The sequence below is a fragment of the Gossypium hirsutum genome, chromosome A13 (genome assembly GCF_007990345.1).
Source record: "Gossypium hirsutum isolate 1008001.06 chromosome A13, Gossypium_hirsutum_v2.1, whole genome shotgun sequence".
Classification (NCBI taxonomy): domain Eukaryota; kingdom Viridiplantae; phylum Streptophyta; class Magnoliopsida; order Malvales; family Malvaceae; genus Gossypium; species Gossypium hirsutum.
Window position 1 is genome coordinate 724,501 of NC_053436.1, and position 22,981 is coordinate 747,481.

Sequence of the window (22,981 nt, forward strand, 5' to 3'; positions counted from 1 at the left end):
ACCCGTGTCAGTCGTACACTTCATATAAATAACAAGAAACGTGTATGGGCTCAATTCTCATTAAATTTCTCATATATATACACAATTTCACGTTATGTAATCATACAACATATATCAGCCATATCAGAATATCTCTGTAATCTAAATATATTTTCATAACAACTTATCTTGATTTCATATTATTTCATATTTAAGCTTAAATAACCAAAGTATTTGAAATATCATCTTTATGCAAATAGTACACATGAGGTATATAATTCCATAATTATGAATAAACACATTTATCAAACACTTTCCATATTCATATATCAATGTCTCATGTCTCCATATATCAATAACCGTCATTTTCATGAATTCCGAGTTCAATTTCATGATTATTTATCTCGTGTTCAATTTATTCCATGTCAGAACTTTATTCATTAAAACATTTGAATTATCAATACATATGGACAGTACATTCAAGATGAACAATTGTATAATCACAAATGAATTCATTTATCAACCAAGTTCTATACTCGTATCTTATCAACTCGTACTTCCTTGTATCACATAATTCCATGTAACACTTACCAAACTTTGTCAAATTAGTGAACGTCTTACGGAATTGAGTACTTCGTTTTCTCGATGCCATAGTTCAACTATGGTCTTACACATCTTCACATAATGATGCCATAGCCCAGCTATGGTCTTACACATATTCATATATTGATGCCATAGCCCAGCTATGGTCTTACACGAATCATATATCTCACTGATGCCATATCCCAAATATGGTCTTATACAGTAGCATATATCACACCGATGCCATATCTCAGATATGGTCTTATACGGATATCACTTGTCACTTGTAGCCGAAGCTACCACTATTCACTGATCAGGTAGCCGGAGCTACCATTTTTCACTGATCAGGTAGCCGGAGCTACCAATTTTCACTGATCAGGTAGCCGGAGCTACCAATTTTCATTGATCAGGTAGCAGGAGCTACCATTTTTCACTGATCAGGTAGCCGGAGCTACCACTTTTCACTGATCAGGTAGCCGGAGCTACCACTTTTCACTGATCAGGTAGCCGAAGCTACCACTTTTCACTTGTCATTTGTCCCTGATCAGATAGGTGTAGCAGAAGCTATCACTTATCACTTTCACTTGTCCTTGATCAGATAAGTGTAGCCGAAGCTACTACTTATCACTTTCATTTGTCCTTGATCAGATAAGTGTAGCCGAAGCGATCACTTATCACTTATTTCCATGGTCCAACCATGGTCTTTTCCTTCAATTCATCTTGTCACTGAACTGAAATGCTCAATTTGATCATTTATTCAATTTTCATGCTTTTACATTATTCACGATTTTATCATCAATACATATGAAATAACACATCATGAAATTCATAAAAATGAACAGGTAATCATAAAATTTAGCCATATAAACTCACAAGTCCAATTTTTGTATTATAATGATAATCATAATTTCATAATAAATATTCCAAATAAAACATTATATCATTTCTAATCCAACACTTATCGATTATTATCGGGCATGCGATCAATTTATACACGATTCATTCATATATTTTTGTATATTTTCCTCCTCCTCCTCTCCATCCACATCCTTAGTATAAACAACACACTTGTAGGTAACATTATCCATAATTTTCATTATCTACTTATGTGAATATTCAAGCTGTCCATCTGTGTCATAGTCACTAAATTATTTTTATCTTGAGCTACAGAACTCCAAGTTAAGATCCATAAATTTTCCCAGAAACTAGACTCATATATCTTCTTACCATAAAAATTTCATAATTTTTGGTTGGGCCAGTTAATACAGTTTATTTATTGAAGTCTCCCCTGTTCTGCTGTCTGACAGTTCCGACCCTTCTTCACTAAAAATTAATCATCTTCTTTTACAGGATTCGAATGATGTCCTCGTTTGTTTCTCTTGAAAATAGACTCATTCAAGATTCTAAACATATAAATTTAAGCCCCTAATTATTTTATCCAATTTTTTATGATTTTCCAAAGTCAGAACAGGGGAACTCGAAATCATTCTGACCTTGTCTCACAAAAGTTATTGTATCTGATGATTTACAATTCCATTGCTTACAAAATTTCTTTTATAAGAAACTAGACTCAATAAGATTTAATTTCATATTTTATTAATCCACTAATTCCATTTCTACAATTTTTGGTGATTTTTCAAAGTTAGACTATTGCTGCTGTCCAAAACAGTGTTAGTGCAAAATGTTAATTTCCATTTTGCCCCAAATTTCACAATTCATACAATTCGGTCCTTACTCAAATAACCCCTCCATTAAGATAATTTTCTCAATTAATACTTTTCCTAGACATTATAAGTTATTTCATAATTATTTAAATTCAGAATTTCCATATAAAACTCTAACTTCAACTCTTTTACAATTAGGTCCCAAACATTCACTTTCTATTCAATCCTTTCAATAAAATCAGCATATAAACAATTTAAAGCTCTCATTCCATGCCAAATAATCGTATACTTCCAGTACATATTCATAGAAACTTTCAATTTCTTTCATAGAATCAAAAACTAATGAATTCAACAAGTGGACCTAGTTGTAAAAGTCACAAAAACATAAAAATTTCAAGGAGAAGGCAAGAATTAAACTTACATGAAGCTAGAGTATGAAAACCAGCTTGAACTCTCCTCCATGGCTGTTTTTCAGCTGATGAATATGAAGAGAAATGAAGAGAATTCTAGATATTCCAATTTAGTCCCATTTTTATTTAGCCAATTTTGGCAATTTTCCAATTTTACCCTTATTTCATCAATTTCCTGATTTTTCTCACCGCCCAAAATATCTCCTTTAGGACTATTTTCACTTTAGGTCCTTCCTCATTTGACAATTGAGCTATTTAATCCTTCTAGCAACTTTTACACCCTTTTCAATTTAGTCTTTTTTATTTAGTTAACCACCCAAACGTCAAAATTTTCTGACTAAATTTTAATACTACCTCACCAACACTCCATAAATATTTCTAAAAATATTTATGGCTTGATTTATGAAGTTGAGGTCTCGATACCTCATTCTCGACCCAATTTACCTAATTAATTCTTTTAAATCACCAAATTCACTAATTCAAAAATGCTTTTATATTCGCATTTGACTCATAGGTATTAATTTATTAAATTTTTAACTCACCTGTCGGATTTGGTGATCTCAAATCTCTATTCCCGATACCACTGAAAATTAGGCTATTACAAGCTGGCTTGTCAAAACTACAAGGAATGAAAAGGAGGAAGTAAGCATAAATGCTTAGTAAGTTCACATGCAAATAGCAAGTAACACAACTATATAAGCAAACATAAAACATCATTTGCATCATCATCACCGAGACATTCATATCACATTTTCATTTATCATCTTACCATATTGTTGTTATATCGAGTTTTCAACCCGAGGGTTAAGTACATACCTGTTTAAAGTATTCATTTCACAACACTTACCAATACGTCCCTTTCATCTCGAGTATTCCTCTATTTGAGTAGAATTTTACCCGTTGAACACATCGGAATATAATTCGGATACATGGAAAGTTTGCACATAAGTGCCACATATGTAGCCAAGCTACCATGTAACCCGCCCATAAGCGAACTCGGACTCAACTCAACGAGCTAGGGCATTCGCATCCATAAGTGAACTCGGACTCAACTCAACGAGCTCGGATGCCTAGTTACATCTCACGAACTCGGACTCAACTCAACGAGTTTGGACTTTCGCATCCATAAATGAACTCGGACTCAACTCAACGAGTTCGGATGCCCAAATATCCCAGTGACATGTCACTTGTATCCTAATCCATTCCTAAGGTTCAACGGGACATTTTTCCCAATCATATGTCTCAACCATCTTCTATGGAATGTCGATACCGATACTCGGTAGTATTTCACATTTTCCAAGTATATCACATAATTTGACATATTATCAAACAATTGTCACAAGTATGATATTTCATAATAATTATCATACCATTTAAATAACATTAAAACATTTAAAACAATAATTATGTTACCAACATTTACATATGAACTTACCTCGTATGCGAAAATGGCTACTTTTACCATTTCGTCCACAACTTGGTATTTTCCCCATTTTAGCCTGAATTTCAGTTTTTCTTGCTCTATCATTTAAAATATAGTCTAATTAGGACTCACATTATTCAAATTGACCCAAAATCATATTTTGGAAAATTACAATTTTGCCCCTAAACTTTTGCATATTTATACTTTTTCCCCAAAGCTCGTAAATTAAACTTCAGCCTATTATCTTATGTTTTATGACATGCTGATCATTTTTCCCTTCTATGGCAACATCAAATTCTCACTCTAACATGTACTTATGACTATTATGTATTTTTACTAATTAAGCCATTTTGCTCGTTTTCACTTAAAACCGAGTAGCACAAGTTTTCTAACATAATTTAAAACCTCATATTCTATCATAAAACACCAAAATACACAAATTTCACCTATGGGTATTTTTCCAAATATGAACCCTAGGTTGAATTATTGCTAACATAAGCTTAATCGAGCTACCGGGACTCCAAAAACGTAAAAATCATTAAAAACGAGGCTAGAACGGACTTACAATCGAGCTTGGAAGCTTGAAAAACCCTAGCCATGGTTTCTCCTTGCTATATTCGGCCATGGGGTTGAAGATGAGCAAAATTGGCTTTTAATTTTGTATTTTAATTCATTTTACCCCTAAATGACCAAAATGCCCTTACTATTAAACTTTCCAAATATTCCATCCATGTCCAATTTTTGTCCAAGACTTAGAAATTGGTAAAATTTCTATTTAAGACCTCCTAATTAATATTTCAAAACAATTTCATACTAGAAACTTCTAGAATGCATGTTTTACAAATTATTCGATTTAGTCCCTAATTTCAATTTAAGCACTTTATGCATAAAATTTCTTCACGAAATTTTCACACAATCATGCAATCATATCATAGACCTCAAAATAATCATAAAATAATTATTTCTATCTCGAATTTTATGGTCACGAAACCACTATTCCGACTAGGCCCAAAATCAGGATATTACACTCCAACTAACCAAAGACATCTTTCTATTGGACCTAGGCGATTCTCGGACAAACTTTCGGACCACCTTTCTGATTTCCTCACAAATTCCTTTAGGAATCAATCATGCTAGGGTGACTCTCCCAACCAAAAAAAACAATTGTCTAGCATCCCAACTATTTAATCTATTCCTAACTTCATCAAGAATAAATTTAAAAGTGTTAGTAGTGACTCTTTGGTTAAAAAGAGGCAATCCAAGCTGCCAACAGATTCCTCAATATTTGAAAAGAAGAAAATCTATGTTTTCTGAGCATTTACTTGGTGCCCCGAGTAATTGCAAAATTGATCCTAGATTCTTTTGACCATATTAGCTTGATCCAAGCCCGATTTACAAAAGAGGAGCAGAACATTAGCAAAGACAATGTGAGATAGCGGCAGACCATTTCTGGTCAATTTGATCAAACTCCAAAGACCCTTATCCACTGCCTCTTGGATGCTCTACCCCTGAATTCCCCTGGTTAGTTTGAATTCCCGAGTCAAGGCTCCATTCTAGAAGATTTGCATCAATGAGGTTATGATACTTACATGCTAACCCAATTTAGGCAATTTGAAAATCTCGCATCACGTAGGGGATCAAAGATAAAATCTCATCTTATCCTACCATAGGTCTTCTCCAAGGCAACTTTAGTCGCCCTCCATTGTTTCTTACCTGGATACACCCACATCGAGTGAATGACTTCCTGCACAACAATAATATTACCTGTAATGCTTCGACCAGCAATGAAATTAGCATCTCCTAAGCAATGATCTTAGGAAAAACCACTCGTAATCGATTTGCAATAACCTCCATTACCACCTTGTACTATACACAAGCTAATGGGCTTAAACTAAGAGATCTTTGAACTTGTAGCCTTAGGAATAACAGCCAATAAAATTTTGTTCTAATCGAGCTGAATAAGCTTACCTACAAAGATATTTCACCAATTTAGACACCGAAATCCCCACAACGTCGGATTCGCTTTGAAAGAAGAGTATGTGAAATCCATTATACTCTAGAGCTCTCAAAGAGGCCATGCAAAGAGGCTTCGAAAGAAAATTGCATGAAGTTCCCACAATGTCTCATTGGCTTCATTTTGATATTTTAGCCTTTAATCATTTTATTTTATAAAAAAATTGAACTGATAAAAAATTGATTTCAAGTTATTTCATATTTTTATTTTTTAATTTTTAGTGTAAATATTGATTTTTGTGTAATTTTTTGTAATTCAATTGTTAAAGTATGTAGTTTGATACATAATTATTGTTATTAATTTATGATAGCTATGAATGGGATGTATTGGGTTCGAAATATTTTAAGTATATTATCAAATTTTATAACATTAGTTAAAATTAAAAGAATATATATTTACTTTGTCTTTTCTCTTTGTATGTTGCTTTGTGGATTAGATAATGAATATTGGTGTCCAATAATGTTTTGATAATATCTGTTATTTTTGACATAATGTCTAAAAGTACTCATAGCCCTCTCACACTATAAATAGAAAGATAATACGCTTCAGCTCAAAACAAAATAAAGTAGAAAACTAATCCCCAATTTACCTTCCACGATAGTTGCGACATTATTATATAATCTTCAATTCTTTATAATCTATACTACATATATAGAATACAGACACTTAAAACATGCAATAAGAAACCATGATGATGACCCAAATTTTATGTGAAAATATTAAACCTAGTAAGCATCATAAACAACAATCCTGTCCATGATCTTGGCCACACTATCTTTGGACTCCTTTAACACCTTGATGCTGTTTTTAAGCTTCTCACGCTTTGCAACAATGGCAGGAGATTCCACCAGCATCTTCTCTATCCCATGTTCATCTGGCCCCATCAGCTCCTTCACAATCTCATCAGTGTCATTGTTTACAAGATTATGAACACGGTATTGTAAATGCAATGCCATGGAATCAACCAATCTCACCTTAAATATCTTCCAATAAGCAACCATTCTCATCTTCAGGTCGAAAGCTTGTTGCAGGATCGAAACATTCGCGTGTTGTCTGAGATGTTCGACTTGGATTTCTCCGAAACCATGGATTTCCCAGAGATCTTGGATTTCTCCGAAACCTTGGAGATCCTCGGTCTCACAGATTATTGGAAACTTATCCTCGGTCTCACAGATTATTGGAAACGGCTTGACTGTTCCGGTTATTTGGTTTGTTCCGGTTATTTGGTTTATGAAATGGTCTTGTTGGTTCATGAGCTTATTCCACTCCCTCATGTAATCAGGGTTACATGTATAGCCTGTTAGTTTCTCCATTTCTACAATCTCTTTCACCCTATTGATTGATTGCTCCCTCAGCTTTTGAACAAGGTTGTGAGCGGCTCCTTTGGCGGATACCTTGAGTTGATAATACATTTCCGAGTGGCGCGTCAAAACAGACGTCACCATATCGTCTATGTAATCCCAACCCTTTTCGGTGAATTTGATAGGGAGATACGATATCATCTCTACTTTTCTTCGTAAGATACGAAGGAATGCTTCACAAGGAAGGAAGTTCGGTAGTTCAATCCCCTTAGCATCTTCCAAACCCTTGATCTCTTCTGTTAAAAAGTCTTTCGACAGATTACTTTCCTCGCAGTTGTGAAGCTCATTGGAGAACTGGTTCAGCATTTAGACAAACCTAGCAGTCCCGTGCTTCGTGTTGTCCTCGGGGTATTCATCAAATTCCCCTCTCCAAAGAAGTTTCTTGAGGGATTCTTTAGCTGCTTGAATGATCCGCATCATAGCTTGAGTGGCATCAGCAATTGAAGTTATGGCCTTTGGCATTTTCTCTAGCTCTGAAACATTTGCATCCAGCTTTGCACTAATGTTTTTAACAATCTCTGGCAAGCACTTTGCAATTGCATTAGCTTGAATTTGGACAAGCTTTTGAGCCAAAACATGAACACCCACAATTGATTTATCAATACATGACAAATGTGCATTAGTTTCAAACAATCTAGCCTCTTCCTTCCTTGCTTCTTCATAGGATTCATCACCAATCCGATTCCGAACACAAACATAACCAAGTCCTATATTCACATCATCTGCAGTAACCTTGTCAGCAAGCCCTTCAGGGGCCCTATCTACTTTAGTAACCACAGCAAGAGTTCTCTCACCATTCTTGTCCACTTGTTGTGACATCCTAATGGATTCACAAGTTGAAAAATCAACCGTAGCCGACAGAACATTAAGGATAATGCTTTCCTTCGGTGTTATGTACTGCATGATGATGTCCCGGATCTGCTCATATATGTTGTCAGGCTGGCCATGGACAGGAACTCTGGTAATTCCAGGAAGATCAACCATGGTAAGATCAGGAACCCCATCCTTTCTCACCACTAAAGTTAAAGGGATGTCAGATATGCTCTTACCTGAGCCCGCAACCTCATCAGTTGCAATGTTTATGGCTGTTGCAATCTGGGGTTCCTCCACTGGGACCATTTTGCCATTGTACTCCAAGTAGAGCTCTGGCCTTGGCCTTGCATGGTTCTGCAACCTGATTATGAGAGGTACCCTGGTACAAATGCCCTGGCTACGAGGAAGGTTAACACCTGCCAAGGATTCAAGAACACTAGACTTGCCTGATGACTGGTCTCCAACCACAACAATTGTGGGGAGCTGTATGCCTTCTTTCATCACATTGAGCAGCCTGAGCCTGTCGATGACATCAAGCAAAGGTCGGATTTTGTCATTGTATGATGAAATAATTGGGGCTTGAGCTGCTGCTGCTCCCACCACCATAGGTTGTTCCATAGGAGGGGTTGCTGGTTGAGAATCTTCATAATCATTGATGACAACAATGCTCCCTGAATCATCTTCATCGTTGCTACCCATTTTTTAGAAGTCTGAGACAGGAGCGGGAATTGGCCAAACTTGATGTTTTAGATGGTTTTTTTGTTGAAAGTTGGAAAGCAATAAATTTAAACTAAAGTGAAGACAAATTCAATGACGCATGTTTGGCTTTATAATGAAAATTAAAATAGCGTAAAGCACCAAAAATAGGAACAATAAAGCGATGGCATCCTATACCAAACCCCAAGAAACAAGCAAAGGAAGCTACAATGGGAATGGAAAACGTTAGGTTATACTTTTAATTGTAGAAAATACATGTTATATGAAAGATTTCAAGAGAGCTTTGAATAAAATTGTATATATCTTATTAACTAAATAATTAAACTTAAATAGAGAAAAGAGTCCTAATCTTAATTGGGAAAATAGTTCCCTTATTCTAATAAACTACTAAAACATAAAAAGTAAATAGTTCCCTTATTCTAGTAAACTACTAACAGATAAAATAAAAATATTTCTAGAATATGAATAAAACTTATCTACCCAAATAAGATTTATCTACCTAAATAAATTTAAAATATATACATATTTCAACATTATATTTTGTATCGGATTGTAGAAAATAGTGATACAAGGACAGAAGAGAGGAAACAGAACAAAATCAAATCGTGACCAACCAAAAGATGAGTGTGTCAATGATAGAAAGTTCGAAACATAAACAGCCCCATTAGTTCCAACAGGAACTAGACAGCAGAACTATATGAAACAATGTATTCACATTGAAGTTTTGGATACATGTCACGTACAAGCCATGTTGCCATTAACTCATATGCTCTTTGTGTCAAATGAACTCCATCCCAACTAAGCCGTTCATTAGGGTTTTTGCATACCGGTACTTTTGGATCTCCGCACCAAATTGATAAGCCATAATTGTAGTCTCCCCCAATGCCGCAGCAAGCTTTTTGCAATGATGTTGGATCAAAACCTGATGAGATTTTTCGAAAACTCAGAACATGACTAGAACCATTCACAGTACGATCTCATAAACTTATGGATGCAAATAAATCAGACTTACCAAGCACATCACCCTTGCTCAAAAGCCACAGGAATGCATTGTAGTAGTCACCGTAGACAACGATTACATCTGGATGTTCTTCTTTTAGCTCACCAATAGCTTTTTGAAGAAGATCATTATGATAGATTGAAAAATTATTCAACTCCTTTAAACAATGAAGTTCATCATAAGCAGTAGCATCATTTGTTTGGTATTTGGTAAGATATACAGGAAAGCAGCCTATGGGGAAGTTTCCAGGAACAACTAACCGAGTAGCACCATATCCGATAACTCTCTACACAGTGGAACTTATGAGAAACAAGGTTTCAATGATTAGAAGTGATATAATCAGATGTTTCTTAAAAGGAAACTTACTTTGGTAGCTTGTTTTATGGTTTCAACTACCTCGGGCACCATGGTCTTAACCTCTTTTATGGTTTTTCTTTGCAAAAAGGCGTAGTTATAGTCATTTCCTCCTATCTCCCCAACCATGAAAAGAGCTTTTCCATTTTTCTTGAAGCAATCTACCAAATATAACACCTCAAGTGGTTATTTGTGTTAACCCATTCTGAACATTGTTATTATACCTGATTACCTCACCAGGAGGCCTCATTAGACCAACTGCTCGATCATGGAGGTCTCGCCTGCATGATAGCTCAACCAACTAAAGATACTCATGTGCCTTGTCACACGAGCCACCACAAGGTCATATCAAGATCCACTCAGGACATGTTCCTATCACATCTAGTAGAGGCTCCATCTCTCGACCATTAAGTCTACAAAAATAATCTATTTCAACCTCTGCTAGCAGCTCTTGACACTCACGTGTGAGCCACCTTCAGCCTCTTCCACCACATCCTATATCAACAAACATATATAGAGAGAGGAAAGATGCTAACCTTTGTTACCATGACAAGTTGTATTGAAATAGCTAAACATCCAGTCAAGTTGTCTACTTAAAGATATGCCGGTAGGCACAAAGGAAACATTCCACTTGGCTAAATCTTCTGCAGACATGGCAGTAGCTCCGGCAAACGCGAAATTAAGCCCATAATCAAATAATCCATCTTTGTTTAAGTAAGGATCAAGAAAAGGAATTCCAGCAGATAGTGCTGTTCAAATGTTCAAAACACGAAACAATAAACACACTGGTTAAAAAAAAAGTTAATTAAACCAACAAAAATCAATACAAATATAATCATTAATCATCTTCCTAAAGCTTTCTAGTATGGGGTTGACATTTTTTTAGAGAAAAAAGCGATGGATTCTTCTCCAAGCAAAGCCCCCAACGTGTATGGTCTCAGTGAAGCTTTTGATTAGAATTTAGTATTTTACCTATATAATCAATCATCAACAAACCATCGGAGCATCTCCCAGTTGCTTTCTTGAAGGTTTCTCCATATGGTAACCTTGCAAATTTTGATGAAGGGTTGTCTTGCACATCATTACCCGTGTCTGCTATGGAATCCCCGAGTTGATATATGGCATCGAAATTGCAGCTGCTAAGGATATGTTGATTGTTGCATGTAATGAAGTTGAAGAAAGAGATGATAATTAGTATAGAGAACACAAAACCTGGTGGTGAAGATTTACTAGAAGCCATATATGCAGAAATGGTATTACTGGGTATTTAGCATCTAAATCTTAGCTCCCCCTAAAAAAGTTTATAGTTGTGCTCCTACTAGCTTTGAATCAGGGACGGCACACCAAAGGGGCAGCCAAAGGCTTTAGCACCCCCAAATGGCAAATTATTATTTTAGTCCCTTGAAATTTTTAAAATTATAGGTTAGTTTAATGGTAAAAATACATTTTGACCACGCAAGATGAATTTTTTTTAATTTAATCCTTTTAAGATTCTAAAATAACACAGATATACAAAAATAAAATTATATTTTAACCTTTTTAAAATTATATAATTTAATTTTAGCCTCAAATCTTAGACAAAAAATAAAAGGCATTTTATTTAAGCTTTTTGTTTTTTTTTTTTCAATGTGATTCATTAAATACAATTAAAAATATTTGAAAGAGAAATTTAGCTGCAGACTAATTAGTTAAGATGAAGAGAAATTTAGCTGCAGACTAATTAGTTAAGATGGTATCTAATAGGGAGATCGATGTGCGAATATTTGTTGAAACTCCTACGAAACTTTTAACACTTTTAAAATATCATAGAGCTAAAGATTCAGAAGATATATAGTTTTATTAATTTTTTTAAAAATCATTTAATCATTTATTTTAATAGGAATGAAAAAACTTAATTATTTAATTATGGTCACTTAACTATTTAATCTTATCTTTTTAGAACATCCGGCTAACGGTGACAACTTTTAAAATTAACAGAATAGCAATTTTAACCCACAAAATTTATATATTATATCAATTTAGTCTTGATTCTAAAATAAAAAAAAATTAACTCTCAATATTTACACATTGTATAATTTGGTCTCTCTCTTTATGTAGTTTTGCTTTTCTTCGTGATATTGAAAATTAATTTTAAAAGAATAAAAAAAGATAAAAAGTATTATCTCGAATTTATGGGTGCTCCCATTTTTTTATATATTTTTAATCAAATTTAACCGATAAATTTATTTTTAGCTTTTTAGACGAAAGGATAAAGAAAAATAAAGTTATAAAAAAAGATCAAATTACGCAATGTGTAAATGTTGAGAGTTAACTTTTTTTAGAATCAAGACTAAATTGACATAATTTATAAATATCAAGAGTTAAAATTGATATTATACTAATTTTAAAAGTTGCCACCCATAATCAATGACAAAAAAGATAAAACTGAATAATTTTATGACTATTTACCTAATTTAGTGTCTAATTATTTGTTTTGACCATTGATTATTTATTAACTAATAACATTCAATAATTGACATTAAAAAATTTGTTTGTTTGATGAAGTCATTGTCATGACCCAAAAGATGTACATACAAAAATGGAGTCACAATCGGCCTCTAACAAATTGAATTTAGAAAGTAGACACCAACTATTTAAAGAAAAATTTATTTAAAATATAATTGTTGTATCTTAATTTATAAGTTATTATATTATTATATAAGCATAATATTTTTTTTGGTAGATAAAGATTAATTTTTTCTAGATAATTTTTCGAAATTATTAAATAATCGTTGAATTTTTTGACACATTTTGTTGGTAATTTGTGGTACAAAATTAAATGAATGTTAACATGTTTGAGGCGAATCTCGATGAACATGTCATGCAACGCAGCAAGTAAGGGCTTTAGACCTTTAAATGGTATAATTTTGATTATGATGCCTCTTAAATGTCAATCGTTCAATTTAATTCGTTTTTCTTTAAATGGAACAATTGTTGCCTCTATTTTTTAAAAAATTTTATCTTGATTTCTCATCACATAAAATCCTGACTTCACCTCTGATACCGTGAGACTTAATGTCAGTACTTTAAGTATTCAAATCTCGAATCGTCTATGAACAAAGTTTCGAAAGAAAGATGATGGAATATTGGCCTCGTAGTTGTATAAGAGCTAGAAACTAATATTATAAAAAGATTGGAGATTACAAGTTAAACACTTGGAATCATCAAAAAGTTATTGTAAATAAGCAAAAGAGAATAAACCTCTCCATTAATATTTTTCAAAATTCAATTGGTCAATGTTTAGGATTTAGGGTTTTGAATTTAGGGTAAAAATACTACAAAAATTATGTGTCGATGATATGAAAAAAATTACTGAAATGTCATTAAATAATTGGCAAAAAATCATAAATGATGGGAAGAGTCCATAACTTAATTTCTCCATTGCATGCTACTTGGATCATCATTTATGCCACACGTCACCATTTCATTAGGTGTTCGATTGTCGTGTCATCACAATTTATTGGCTTTAAGATTTTGGATGATATGGTAACAATTTCAAACATAAGGTACTAATTTGATCAATAAAAAAAACTTAGGTACCAATTTTATAAAATCTACCAAGTTCAGGCAATCAATGAAATGACGTCGTTTTGTTTCTGATTCGGGTTCCGTTCTTTCTTCTCCTTCCCCCAAAACGTGAACTGTGCAGAAATATCAAAAACCCTACTGCTCCGCTCTTGGGGAAAATCCCTGAATTTGTTCCCTTGAATTCCCCGAATTACCCCTCTAAAGATGCAGAATTTCCCTTAATTGCCATGTCCTCCGACGAAATCACCCTCAACGTCTTCCAAGACGACCCGATTCGGGCCTTTAATTGCGGACACGGTACAACCGGCCGACCCGGTTCAAAAACCCGAGATCCAACTTCCTTCATAGACGATAAAATGTTCTCCTTCCCTCCTTTGCAACCTCCCGAATTCCGCTCCTCCAACATCTACGCCGCCGCAGCTGCCGCCGCTGCTGCCTCCGCAGACCGTCGTGGCTCGCCGAATCATCACCAAAGGAATTGGGGGAGTAGTCCCGGAGGTGGCTCCACTAACAGCGGTGACGATGAATTGGATGGAGAGGATGCCGACGACGACGAGGAGGAAGACGAGGATGATGATGATGATGATCCTAACGAAAATAATATTAGTAACAAAAATCATAATATTAATATAAATAATCATATTAATAAAAATAATAATAGTGGAAACGAGACTGTAAATAATGCAGGAAGCGGAGATCCCGAAAGAATGGGAAACGGAAAAGCAAAGCATTCCTTTGGTAAGTTCTCTGTTATTTCTGTAATCAATGTCTGTTGATGTGCCTCGGCTTTGCCGAGATCGTGCCGATCAGAGTTTTATTTTCCAACTCTGTCGAGCCCTTGTGGGTTCACAAAGTAAGCCGGCCCTGCGAAATTGAAGGGTTCGCGCATAATCAAGCTGGAACTTGATGACTTCTTGCATATAGGTCATTTATCAGCATGATGTTATCACTTGAACTAGCTAATCCGTTGATGTGTTCATAGGTCGAGGATACATCAATGATGTTAATTTTCGTTTGTTTCAATCTTTTACAAAGTTCATTGATTTCTATATAAAAAAGTAGAAGCTTTATTTATTCTTTTTATTTTTTTTTATAATTGGAAAGTGGGAGGGAGTTGCAGGGAACTGGTAGTGAAGGAAGGAGGAAATAGTGTGGGGCAAGGGTTGAGAGAGAGTAATAGTTATCAAAATGCGGTGACAATTGCGGATCCAGATGGAGATCTTTATTACACACAGTATTCGCATGGTGGAGAAGGATCTGCTTCTGTTGCAGGTGCTAATGGACAGAAGGATATTATTGCGGCAGAAAATGGTGGTGGATGTGGATTTAGTGGAAGAAAAGATGTTTCATTTTTAAGCGAGTCCAGTGATCCTTTGCGAGCCATTTTCTCCGACCCCATCACGTAAGTAATTATAACTTTTAATTGTTGAAAGAATGGCTTATACATTTGTTGGATTTGATCGTTTAATGCCTTAAACATAATGTTAACTACTAGTTCATATAGTTGTGAATTTTACCTGTTTTGTTGACTAGTGAGCTTCGGCTGGGATTTTGAGCAGGAAAGTCGATATTAGTAGTATAAGTTACCACAGAAAGTGACGCATGTCAATATGTTTAGTTTTCATCTGTCTCTGTATTTTTCTTCCAATGGTGCATTGATCTTTGATCCTTACATATCAAGGATTTGTTTTACTTACAGAAAGAAGGGAAAAGGAAATGTTGGAGTGATGTTTTCACCATTTATTTGCATTACTTTTTAAAAATTCAGGGGAGCTCTCATGGACGATGCGATGATATTACCTTGTGGACATTCCTTCAGTGCTGCTGGATTACAGCATGTTCTTAGAATGGTGAGCTTTTTGTTGACTTATTTCTAATATTTGTTCTTTAAACATGATGCTTAGTGCTTGGAGAAGATTGTGCCATGCTTTGAACAATTAGTTTTGATTGGTCAATTAATGGTTCAAATCACTAGAAGTGATGAGTTTAACTCCAAGATAAGAAAATTTATACCATGTATTGATCAAGTTCTTTTCCATTCTGTTTAGTACTTTCTTTTCTCAAGCAAAATAGTCGCACCACATTGCCACTTCGGTAAAGTTGGTAGATTTGTTACTAATATAACATGAATGATCACTTTTGCTTCAGGTCTTGGTTAAAGTCTTATATCCTAGGTGCACTATAGATCATAGGCATGGTTCTGACCTATATAATTTTCAATCTTTTTAATCTTTATTTGCTTTTTTACTTTCACCATAACTTATAAGTCTGCCATCTCAGTGTGTGATAATCAGCTCGAAGTAATTTAGCCTGAAAATATCAGGCTTGGCATATTGGTATAATTTGAGATTGGTTACTTATGTTGAACAATTTTACATTTAGTAAGAGGTCGCTTTTTATCATTTTGAACAAATAATATGAGCCTGTACATAAGTGGATCATTCTGTAAAGTATTATTTTGTTGTCAGGACAGTTACTTTCTTTCTAATAAAATGACTATTCAGTCTTTTCATCAGTACTATAATAGCACCTCTCAAAGACGGACTGTAACATGGACTAGATGGTGTATATGGTGCTATAATTCTTATGTGAGAAATGGTATTTTCATCTATGTGTATCCATGTCATTTTTTTCCCTCCCTACAATCCTCCTTGTTCTTAAGCATTGTGTTTTGGTGAATTATGATTTATGTCAACGTTTGAACCTTTCTGCTCGACTTTTATTTGCTAGTGGAATTGCTTCAATGTCTTAACAATCTGCGAGCAGAACTTCTGTTATCTCAATCCATGACTGAAAGTGTATTGCTGCTATAGAAGCCATATAAATCCTTTGGCCTTAAGAAATATTAAGAATGACCTTTGAATCTGGTTTTGTGATTGATTGTTGGCTTTTGAAGTTTCTGCCTCCTTTATACAGACCATTCTTAGTAAGATATTATATCCAATTTCGTGAACTGTATTATAAGGTGCCTTTGCATATTATAGTTCATTTTTATAGTTATTTTTTAAATCTGTGTAGTATTTATCTTGTTTTCCAGCTTATTTCACTAGCTTTTGCCTTGAACTGCATAGTCAGTTTACCCAGTCATTTGCTAACAATTGTTGCAACTGTATATTAATTTTGATATCATCAATGCATTATCAGAAAGTTTGCTACACTTGTTCGCAATCAGTTTCAGAGGCATTGGTGTCTCCAAATCTTTGTAAGTAATATCCGTCTGTTACAAAATAAAATTTTTATCCCCTTTAATTTTGAATCTCAGTTATAGTTTTGTGAACTGCTATTATAATTTGCTCAGATTTTCATGCAATGATGATATGCATAGTTAAGTTTCCTATTCATGTTGAGCACCCCCATCTCTGTGTCCCTTAAACCATTTCCCAGGTTTCTAGTTTCTATACTTCTATTTTCTCAGATATGCAGTGATTCTCTCTATAGATGTGGACAGTATTTGATATAAATTTTGATGAAGGGGCAAACCTGTGGTTAAATTATGATAATGCAAAAAGTTCCTATGGCTGGTGCTATGCATACCATTTTTTTCCTATACATGGATATTTATTTGGTTTTTTTGTGCTGATGTTCACGAGCAGCTCTCCGAGCTGCAGTGCAGGCATTTCGTCAAGAAGAAGAATTACAGTTCTATCGCTCACCTAAAAGGAGGAGAGAGAGATTTGACCAGGTTTATCATTTTCATACCTCCTTTTATTGTTACTAGCTTTCTAAACATGTAGTTGGGTTCAGTAAAAGTGCTATGGAAGCCTCTATACTAGGAGTCAGATTGTATTTTGCCCCATTTACTCTTAAAATGGGCAAATTAGTCCTTGTACGGTTGATCAAAGAGCAAACTGATCTTTTTTGTTAAAAAATTCATGCATTTCTACTGTTAAAAACTGGCGTGGCAGACAGAATAACTAGACACGCCGCATGTACCTCATGTTGACGTACAAGGAATAGTTTTTAACAATAGAAATAGATGAAATTTTTAACAGAAGAGCCAGTTTGCTCTTTAATCTAATGGATAAGGATTAAGGACTAAATTGCTCATTTTTTTAGTAGAGGAGGCAAAATGCAATCCAACTCTTAGTATAATGGCTTCTGTGGTACTTTTACCGTTGGGGTTCCCACTTCTTTTATATCATCCCCAACTCTCCTTTTACTTCTGTGTTCGTGTAGGATAAGAGTAGCTATGGTGATCCAAATATCATGGATCCTCCAAGAAATAGAGGTGTTCAGTTTCCATTTGCTGTAACAGATCGGGTTATCATAAAGGTATATCTAGTGAAACCCCGCGCATTTTTTCTTGCAACTCATGTTTTTTATAGTTGAATTTCATGACCGGAGACTGGTTGATTCAGGGGAACAAGAGAACCCCACAACGTTTCGTAGGACGTGAGGCCGTTGTAACCATGCAATGCTTGAATGGATGGTTAGTCACCACCTTATGGATTACATAGACACGGTATCTGCATTGTCGATCAATCTTGCTAACTTTTCGTTTTGCAGGTATGTGGTGAAGACATTGGATAATGCAGAGAGCGTTAAATTGCAGTATCGCTCACTTGCCAAAGTTGCAGATAACACAGCCCCAAAGCCAATTACAAGCAAGATGGGACCAAACTGGTTATAGACCTGTAATTTATAAAATGGGGGCAGGTGAGTGACACTTCGTTGCTGGTGTCGGTATCAGTGTGTGCCACGGTTAGTTCAATATTTAACCTAACTCGAAATATTTTATTTTATTTTTTCTACCATTGTTATAGTGTTTCATGAAACAAGCCCCTTGTAAATTACCTTGTCACGTATTTTAAGCATAAAAATTACATGCAAAGAGTTGAACGAGCATGCTTAATCATTTTCGTTCTATATAAATATATGTATATGTATGTTCACATCTTTGTATTTAGCTAATGCCCCCCTTGTACAAATATGAAATGTAGTACAAAATGATACTTATAAAGTGAATGGTTATTTATGCATATATTAATGTCAATATGTTAGGAAACAAGTGGCAGACATCATTTTTGAAAAAACATCATAATGTTCTCACTTTTGACTTTTCCTTTCACTATTTTTAAAAATGGACATTTATATTATATTTTGAGGGCTTGAAAATGTTTTATGAGATTTTCAATTGATTTTCATATTATTCTTAAAATGATGGGGTGGAAGTGCAAATCTCGAGCCGTCTTAGGGGTTGCAACAATGGTCAGTGCCTCGGCCAACAAATCATCAAAGATGCCCTCTAGCTTGCGTGCACAGTTCACTCGCACCATACCCTTCGAATCACCCACCACGGCACCATAGGAGCTTCACGCTCCCTTGCTCACCAAGCTGCGTCAACATTGCTCTTAAGATGTTGATCGCAGGGGCCTCCCATCTCTCGATTCTCGAACTCCTAGGCAAGAAGAGTTCATAAAGAAGATTATGAATCCTGAAGTCCTTAAGAGTGCCTGAGCATGAATCAAAGTGTCTTAGGGAGATAGTCTTTCCTTGCACGGTTTCTAAGTTCCTTGCCACTCAAAACTGTCAAAGGACCACTAAAAAGCTAGTAAAGATATCCTTATAGAGCTTCCTCATAGTTAAGGATGGCAATGGAGAGAGGTGAGGGCAGATGTTAAATCCACTACTATTCCATAGTTAGCACATTCTACTCCACTACCCACCTTATTTCACTATGGATGTATAATTTTAAAAGTCACTACCATCCTCATGGACATTGGATACATCTATTCCTGTCCTAATTTTCTTCATTTCAATTTAATTTTTGCTACTTGTGCTTAATATTTTCAATCTTTTGAAGTCAATTAAAATTTTAAACATAATACCAACAAGTGGTTTGGTGCAATGGTAAAGCGTATTACATTTCTAAGGGGATAACATAAGTTCAAATATTGGAGACAACATTGCTGGGGAAGGGGGTAGTCACTGACCCTGAACATAGATTGTAAAATGGATATGCATAATACAAAATAAAAATAAAAATTAAACATAATATATAAATTTTTTTATAATATTTTATTATATTTTTATTCTTTTAATAGTTATATATGTACAAATACAAAATGGTAATTTCATATAGTGGAGCAAGATGGGGCAAAGCAAATAGTTACCATAATTGTACCATACTCATTGTCTAAAAGAAAAAATCAACATGCGTCACCTGCATCCACTATTTAAAAGAAAATAATCCGCTTCACTATGGATTCGAATTTTGTTATCTCTACACATAGCAAATTTCAGCCACTTAAAATAAAATTGTTGATTATGCAATGATGGGCTTGTAACCCAATTTAATTACTAAAGGACCCATGAACAAAATAAAGTGAAGATAAGGGAAAGATGTCCACAAACATATCAGCTCAACAATGTTCTATCAACCAATCAACAACAATAACGTACCAACCAATCAAGGTTGTTTTTAGTAGAGATGTAAATGAAATATTACTGCTAGCAAATTTTTTGAGTTCAATTTAAAAGAAATTTTAATTCAATTAGATAATTATCAGCTGAGCTCAAACAATTCAAACAATTAATCAAACCATAATTGAGTATTGATCTCATATATATTCATGGCATAAAAAACCCCTAAAGTTTAGTGATCTCAAAAGTATTTACAGTTCTGAAGTCTTTGATTCATATAACAAATTTGTACATCAATTCCCTAACTTGATCAAACGTGACGTTTGTCAATTCCCATGAAAACCAAGTCTTATTTATGAACAAGAAATTTTTCAATTAAAATATAAATATGGATTCAATTCCCCCCACAAGGTCTTCAACTTCCCTGCAAAAGCCAACAATTCTTGAGCTGTGAGAAAGCACTTTCTCTAAAACTATTAACCTTCACCAAACAAAAATGGGTGCACCTTAACCCCAACCCTGAACCCACTTCACTAGTCGTCTTCAACAAATAACAAGCTGGCGGTACTGGTTCTGAACCTGGTCCTGATCCACACCCATTATCTTCTTCTTCACTTTTACTTTGAACCACAATGCCCCATGTTCCTTCTTCAACTCCTTGTATTTGATCAACAAATATCACCCCATCGGGCATAGCTCTTTCCCCTTTCTTCCACTTCTGTTTCATCGAAACCCAGTTTTCTTCCACCGCCGTTGTTTCCGTCGTGGCGTTTTCAGAGTAGACGTGGATCAAGAGTGGCGATTCGGGTAACTTTTTTACAATCTCAGCCACTGAATCTCTCATCCAATCGTCCATTTTCTCGTACGGAATCCCCTTGCGTTTGTTCTTTGACGATGATTGTTTTGGTTGCAATGAGTGGAGACTGCCACCGCCAGCGGGCTTAGATGAGGGCGGCGTCGTCGTTGCAAAGATCTTGAACGTTCTCGGTTTTGAAGATGTAGGATTCGAGAGCATTAAAGACTCGCACTGTTGGAAACTGACGCTACCACAGCCGCAACCAACACTACACACCACCGCCATTGTTGCTCTTTCTGGTTCACTGGTAATGGATTTTCGTAGCGCAAAATGAAACAACAAGAAAAGGATATTTAGGATTGGACGAATGATGTCTGATTGATATATATATACATATATGAGGACGTTTCCTAGTTTCCATTGGATTTGGAAGAGAATCAGTACTGGCATTGTGGTGAAGTTGATTTGCAAATGGCATTCTGGCTTTACACGTCACTTCCACAAAATTCCATTTCAAGTTTTTATTGCCTACCCCCTTGATAATTTGGTGAAACCTATGATTTATCATAGTTTTTTGGGTAATTACGTGAAAGGATACTAAACGACTAGTAAGTTTATGTTTTTGTTATTTAATTTTAAAAAGTTACAAAATGATTATTATATTATTTTAAAGTTTTTATTTAAGTCATTGGGTCGAAAACTCTCATTTCCCTTCTCTACTATAGTTTTAACCAAACAACTTTCTTCCCTATCTTTGACACTGACCATTAAATCAACTTGAATCTAAAGTATATTTTTTTATTTGTCGATATGTATTGATCCATCATATCAACCGTCAAATTGTCACCTCAAGCTTTTTAGTTGAACTTTTAAAAAAATAAAAATTTAATAGCCAAATGACTTGAATAATAATTTTAAAATAATTCAGTAACTTAAATGAAATATTTAAATAATTTAATGATCATTTTATAACATTTTAAAATTAGTTACTATTTCCTTTAGCTCGATTTCTATTGGTTGATTAAATGAGAGTAGAACTTAAGTGAAATGTAGAGGATAGGTGCCTAAGTGGCAAGGAATAGGAATTGCAGTTCTTTTGTATGATTGAAATGTTCCTTAAGAGGTATACTCGCACATGACTGTATGAGAATCAGGACCGTCCAGATCTTAACATACGGTGAAAAGCGGAGAATGGGAGTGTTCGTGATGGGGTGAGAAACAGCACGTGGTTGCACGCCTATATTGCATGTGGAGTGTACGCGGGCACACGCTCCCCCCCTCTTGCCTACACTCCCCATCAATTTCCGCCACCTCACTTCCATGTCAGCAAATTAGAGACTTTTTCTTTCTTTTTTTTATTAGTGGAATAAATTATTAAAAGAAAAATACATTTTTTTCTGGAAATTATATGTAGAGGTAAGGGCTAATTTCGTAATTGTACTTTAAAAATGTTTAACGTGATTCTTGAATTATCAATATGTGTTTTATTATATTATTTGTATTTTCATAAATATTCAATGTGGTATTTGAATTATCAATATATATTTTATTATGGTACGTAGTGTTAATACATTAGTAAATTGGATCACTGAACTAGCCGATGAAAATTCGAGAAAAATTAAATTTACATAAGTAAAAACATCATGTTCTCCGTTGAAGTAAATGATAATCTTTTCCAAAAAAAATTAATTATGGGCATTCGAAAACTCCTGAAACGTTGAGAATGAATTTTACAATTATGCTCGTTAATTAAATCATTTTAATCCTAAAAAATTATTAAGTTAAAATTGTTAAATATTAAAAAAATGATAAAAATCTATAATAAAATTAATCTTAAAAAGAAATTGATATAACTCAGATTCATATTTAATAATAAACAAATATTTAAATTAAATTTAAAATTTTCTTTTCTTTTAATAGAATCCATTAAGGACAATA

General features: G+C 34.5%; 3 protein-coding genes and 1 pseudogene across 4 annotated transcripts; 1 reads left to right on the forward strand and 3 right to left on the reverse strand.

The window, feature by feature from the left end:
• Positions 1 to 6,626: 6,626 nt before the first annotated feature.
• Positions 6,627 to 10,022, reverse strand: LOC107959334 (dynamin-related protein 4C-like; annotated as a pseudogene).
• Positions 10,023 to 10,052: 30 nt separating this feature from the next.
• LOC107959335 (acetylajmalan esterase) lies at positions 10,053 to 11,625 on the reverse strand. Of its 2 annotated transcripts, none has more exons than XM_041084392.1 (3): positions 11,290 to 11,625; positions 10,854 to 11,066; positions 10,053 to 10,478 (listed from the first exon to the last, which is right to left on the reverse strand). In XM_041084392.1, the coding sequence occupies exons 1-3, from the start codon at positions 11,555 to 11,557 to the stop codon at positions 10,303 to 10,305; spliced, it is 657 nt and encodes a 218-aa protein (XP_040940326.1). In that variant the 5' UTR covers positions 11,558 to 11,625; the 3' UTR covers positions 10,053 to 10,302. The 2 variants fall into 2 exon arrangements, with proteins under 2 accessions (XP_040940326.1, XP_040940327.1); XM_041084393.1 differs by having other exon boundaries at positions 10,053 to 10,730.
• Positions 11,626 to 13,796: 2,171 nt separating this feature from the next.
• Positions 13,797 to 18,739, forward strand: LOC107959336 (U-box domain-containing protein 62). Its single transcript, XM_016895370.2, has 8 exons — positions 13,797 to 14,622; positions 14,989 to 15,286; positions 15,653 to 15,734; positions 17,029 to 17,086; positions 17,478 to 17,566; positions 18,061 to 18,156; positions 18,243 to 18,313; positions 18,391 to 18,739. Exons 1-8 carry the CDS (start codon positions 14,112 to 14,114, stop codon positions 18,512 to 18,514), a joined length of 1,329 nt encoding a protein of 442 aa, XP_016750859.1. The 5' UTR covers positions 13,797 to 14,111; the 3' UTR covers positions 18,515 to 18,739.
• A 1,677-nt stretch (positions 18,740 to 20,416) lies between these two features.
• Positions 20,417 to 21,838, reverse strand: LOC107960863 (uncharacterized). The gene has a single exon (XM_016897123.2). It carries the CDS (start codon positions 21,491 to 21,493, stop codon positions 20,663 to 20,665), a length of 831 nt encoding a protein of 276 aa, XP_016752612.2. The 5' UTR covers positions 21,494 to 21,838; the 3' UTR covers positions 20,417 to 20,662.
• Between the last annotated feature and the right edge of the window lie 1,143 nt (positions 21,839 to 22,981).

What these genes read in the sequence shown, in the direction of transcription:
- LOC107959335 (XM_041084392.1), bottom strand. Translation starts at nt 11,557, where the DNA reads ATGGCTTCTAGTAAATCTTCACCACCAGGTTTTGTGTTCTCTATACTA. An exon ending in GTTGATGATTGATTATATAG is followed by an intron (nt 11,067 to 11,289) that starts GTAAAATACTAA and finishes ACATTTGAACAG; the next exon opens with CACTATCTGCTGGAATTCCT. An exon ending in AACTTGTCATGGTAACAAAG is followed by an intron (nt 10,479 to 10,853) that starts GTTAGCATCTTT and finishes TATATTTGGTAG; the next exon opens with ATTGCTTCAAGAAAAATGGA.
- LOC107959336 (XM_016895370.2), top strand. Translation starts at nt 14,112, where the DNA reads ATGTCCTCCGACGAAATCACCCTCAACGTCTTCCAAGACGACCCGATT. An exon ending in AAAAGCAAAGCATTCCTTTG is followed by an intron (nt 14,623 to 14,988) that starts GTAAGTTCTCTG and finishes ATAATTGGAAAG; the next exon opens with TGGGAGGGAGTTGCAGGGAA. An exon ending in TACAGCATGTTCTTAGAATG is followed by an intron (nt 15,735 to 17,028) that starts GTGAGCTTTTTG and finishes ATGCATTATCAG; the next exon opens with AAAGTTTGCTACACTTGTTC.
- LOC107960863 (XM_016897123.2), bottom strand. Translation starts at nt 21,493, where the DNA reads ATGCCAGTACTGATTCTCTTCCAAATCCAATGGAAACTAGGAAACGTC.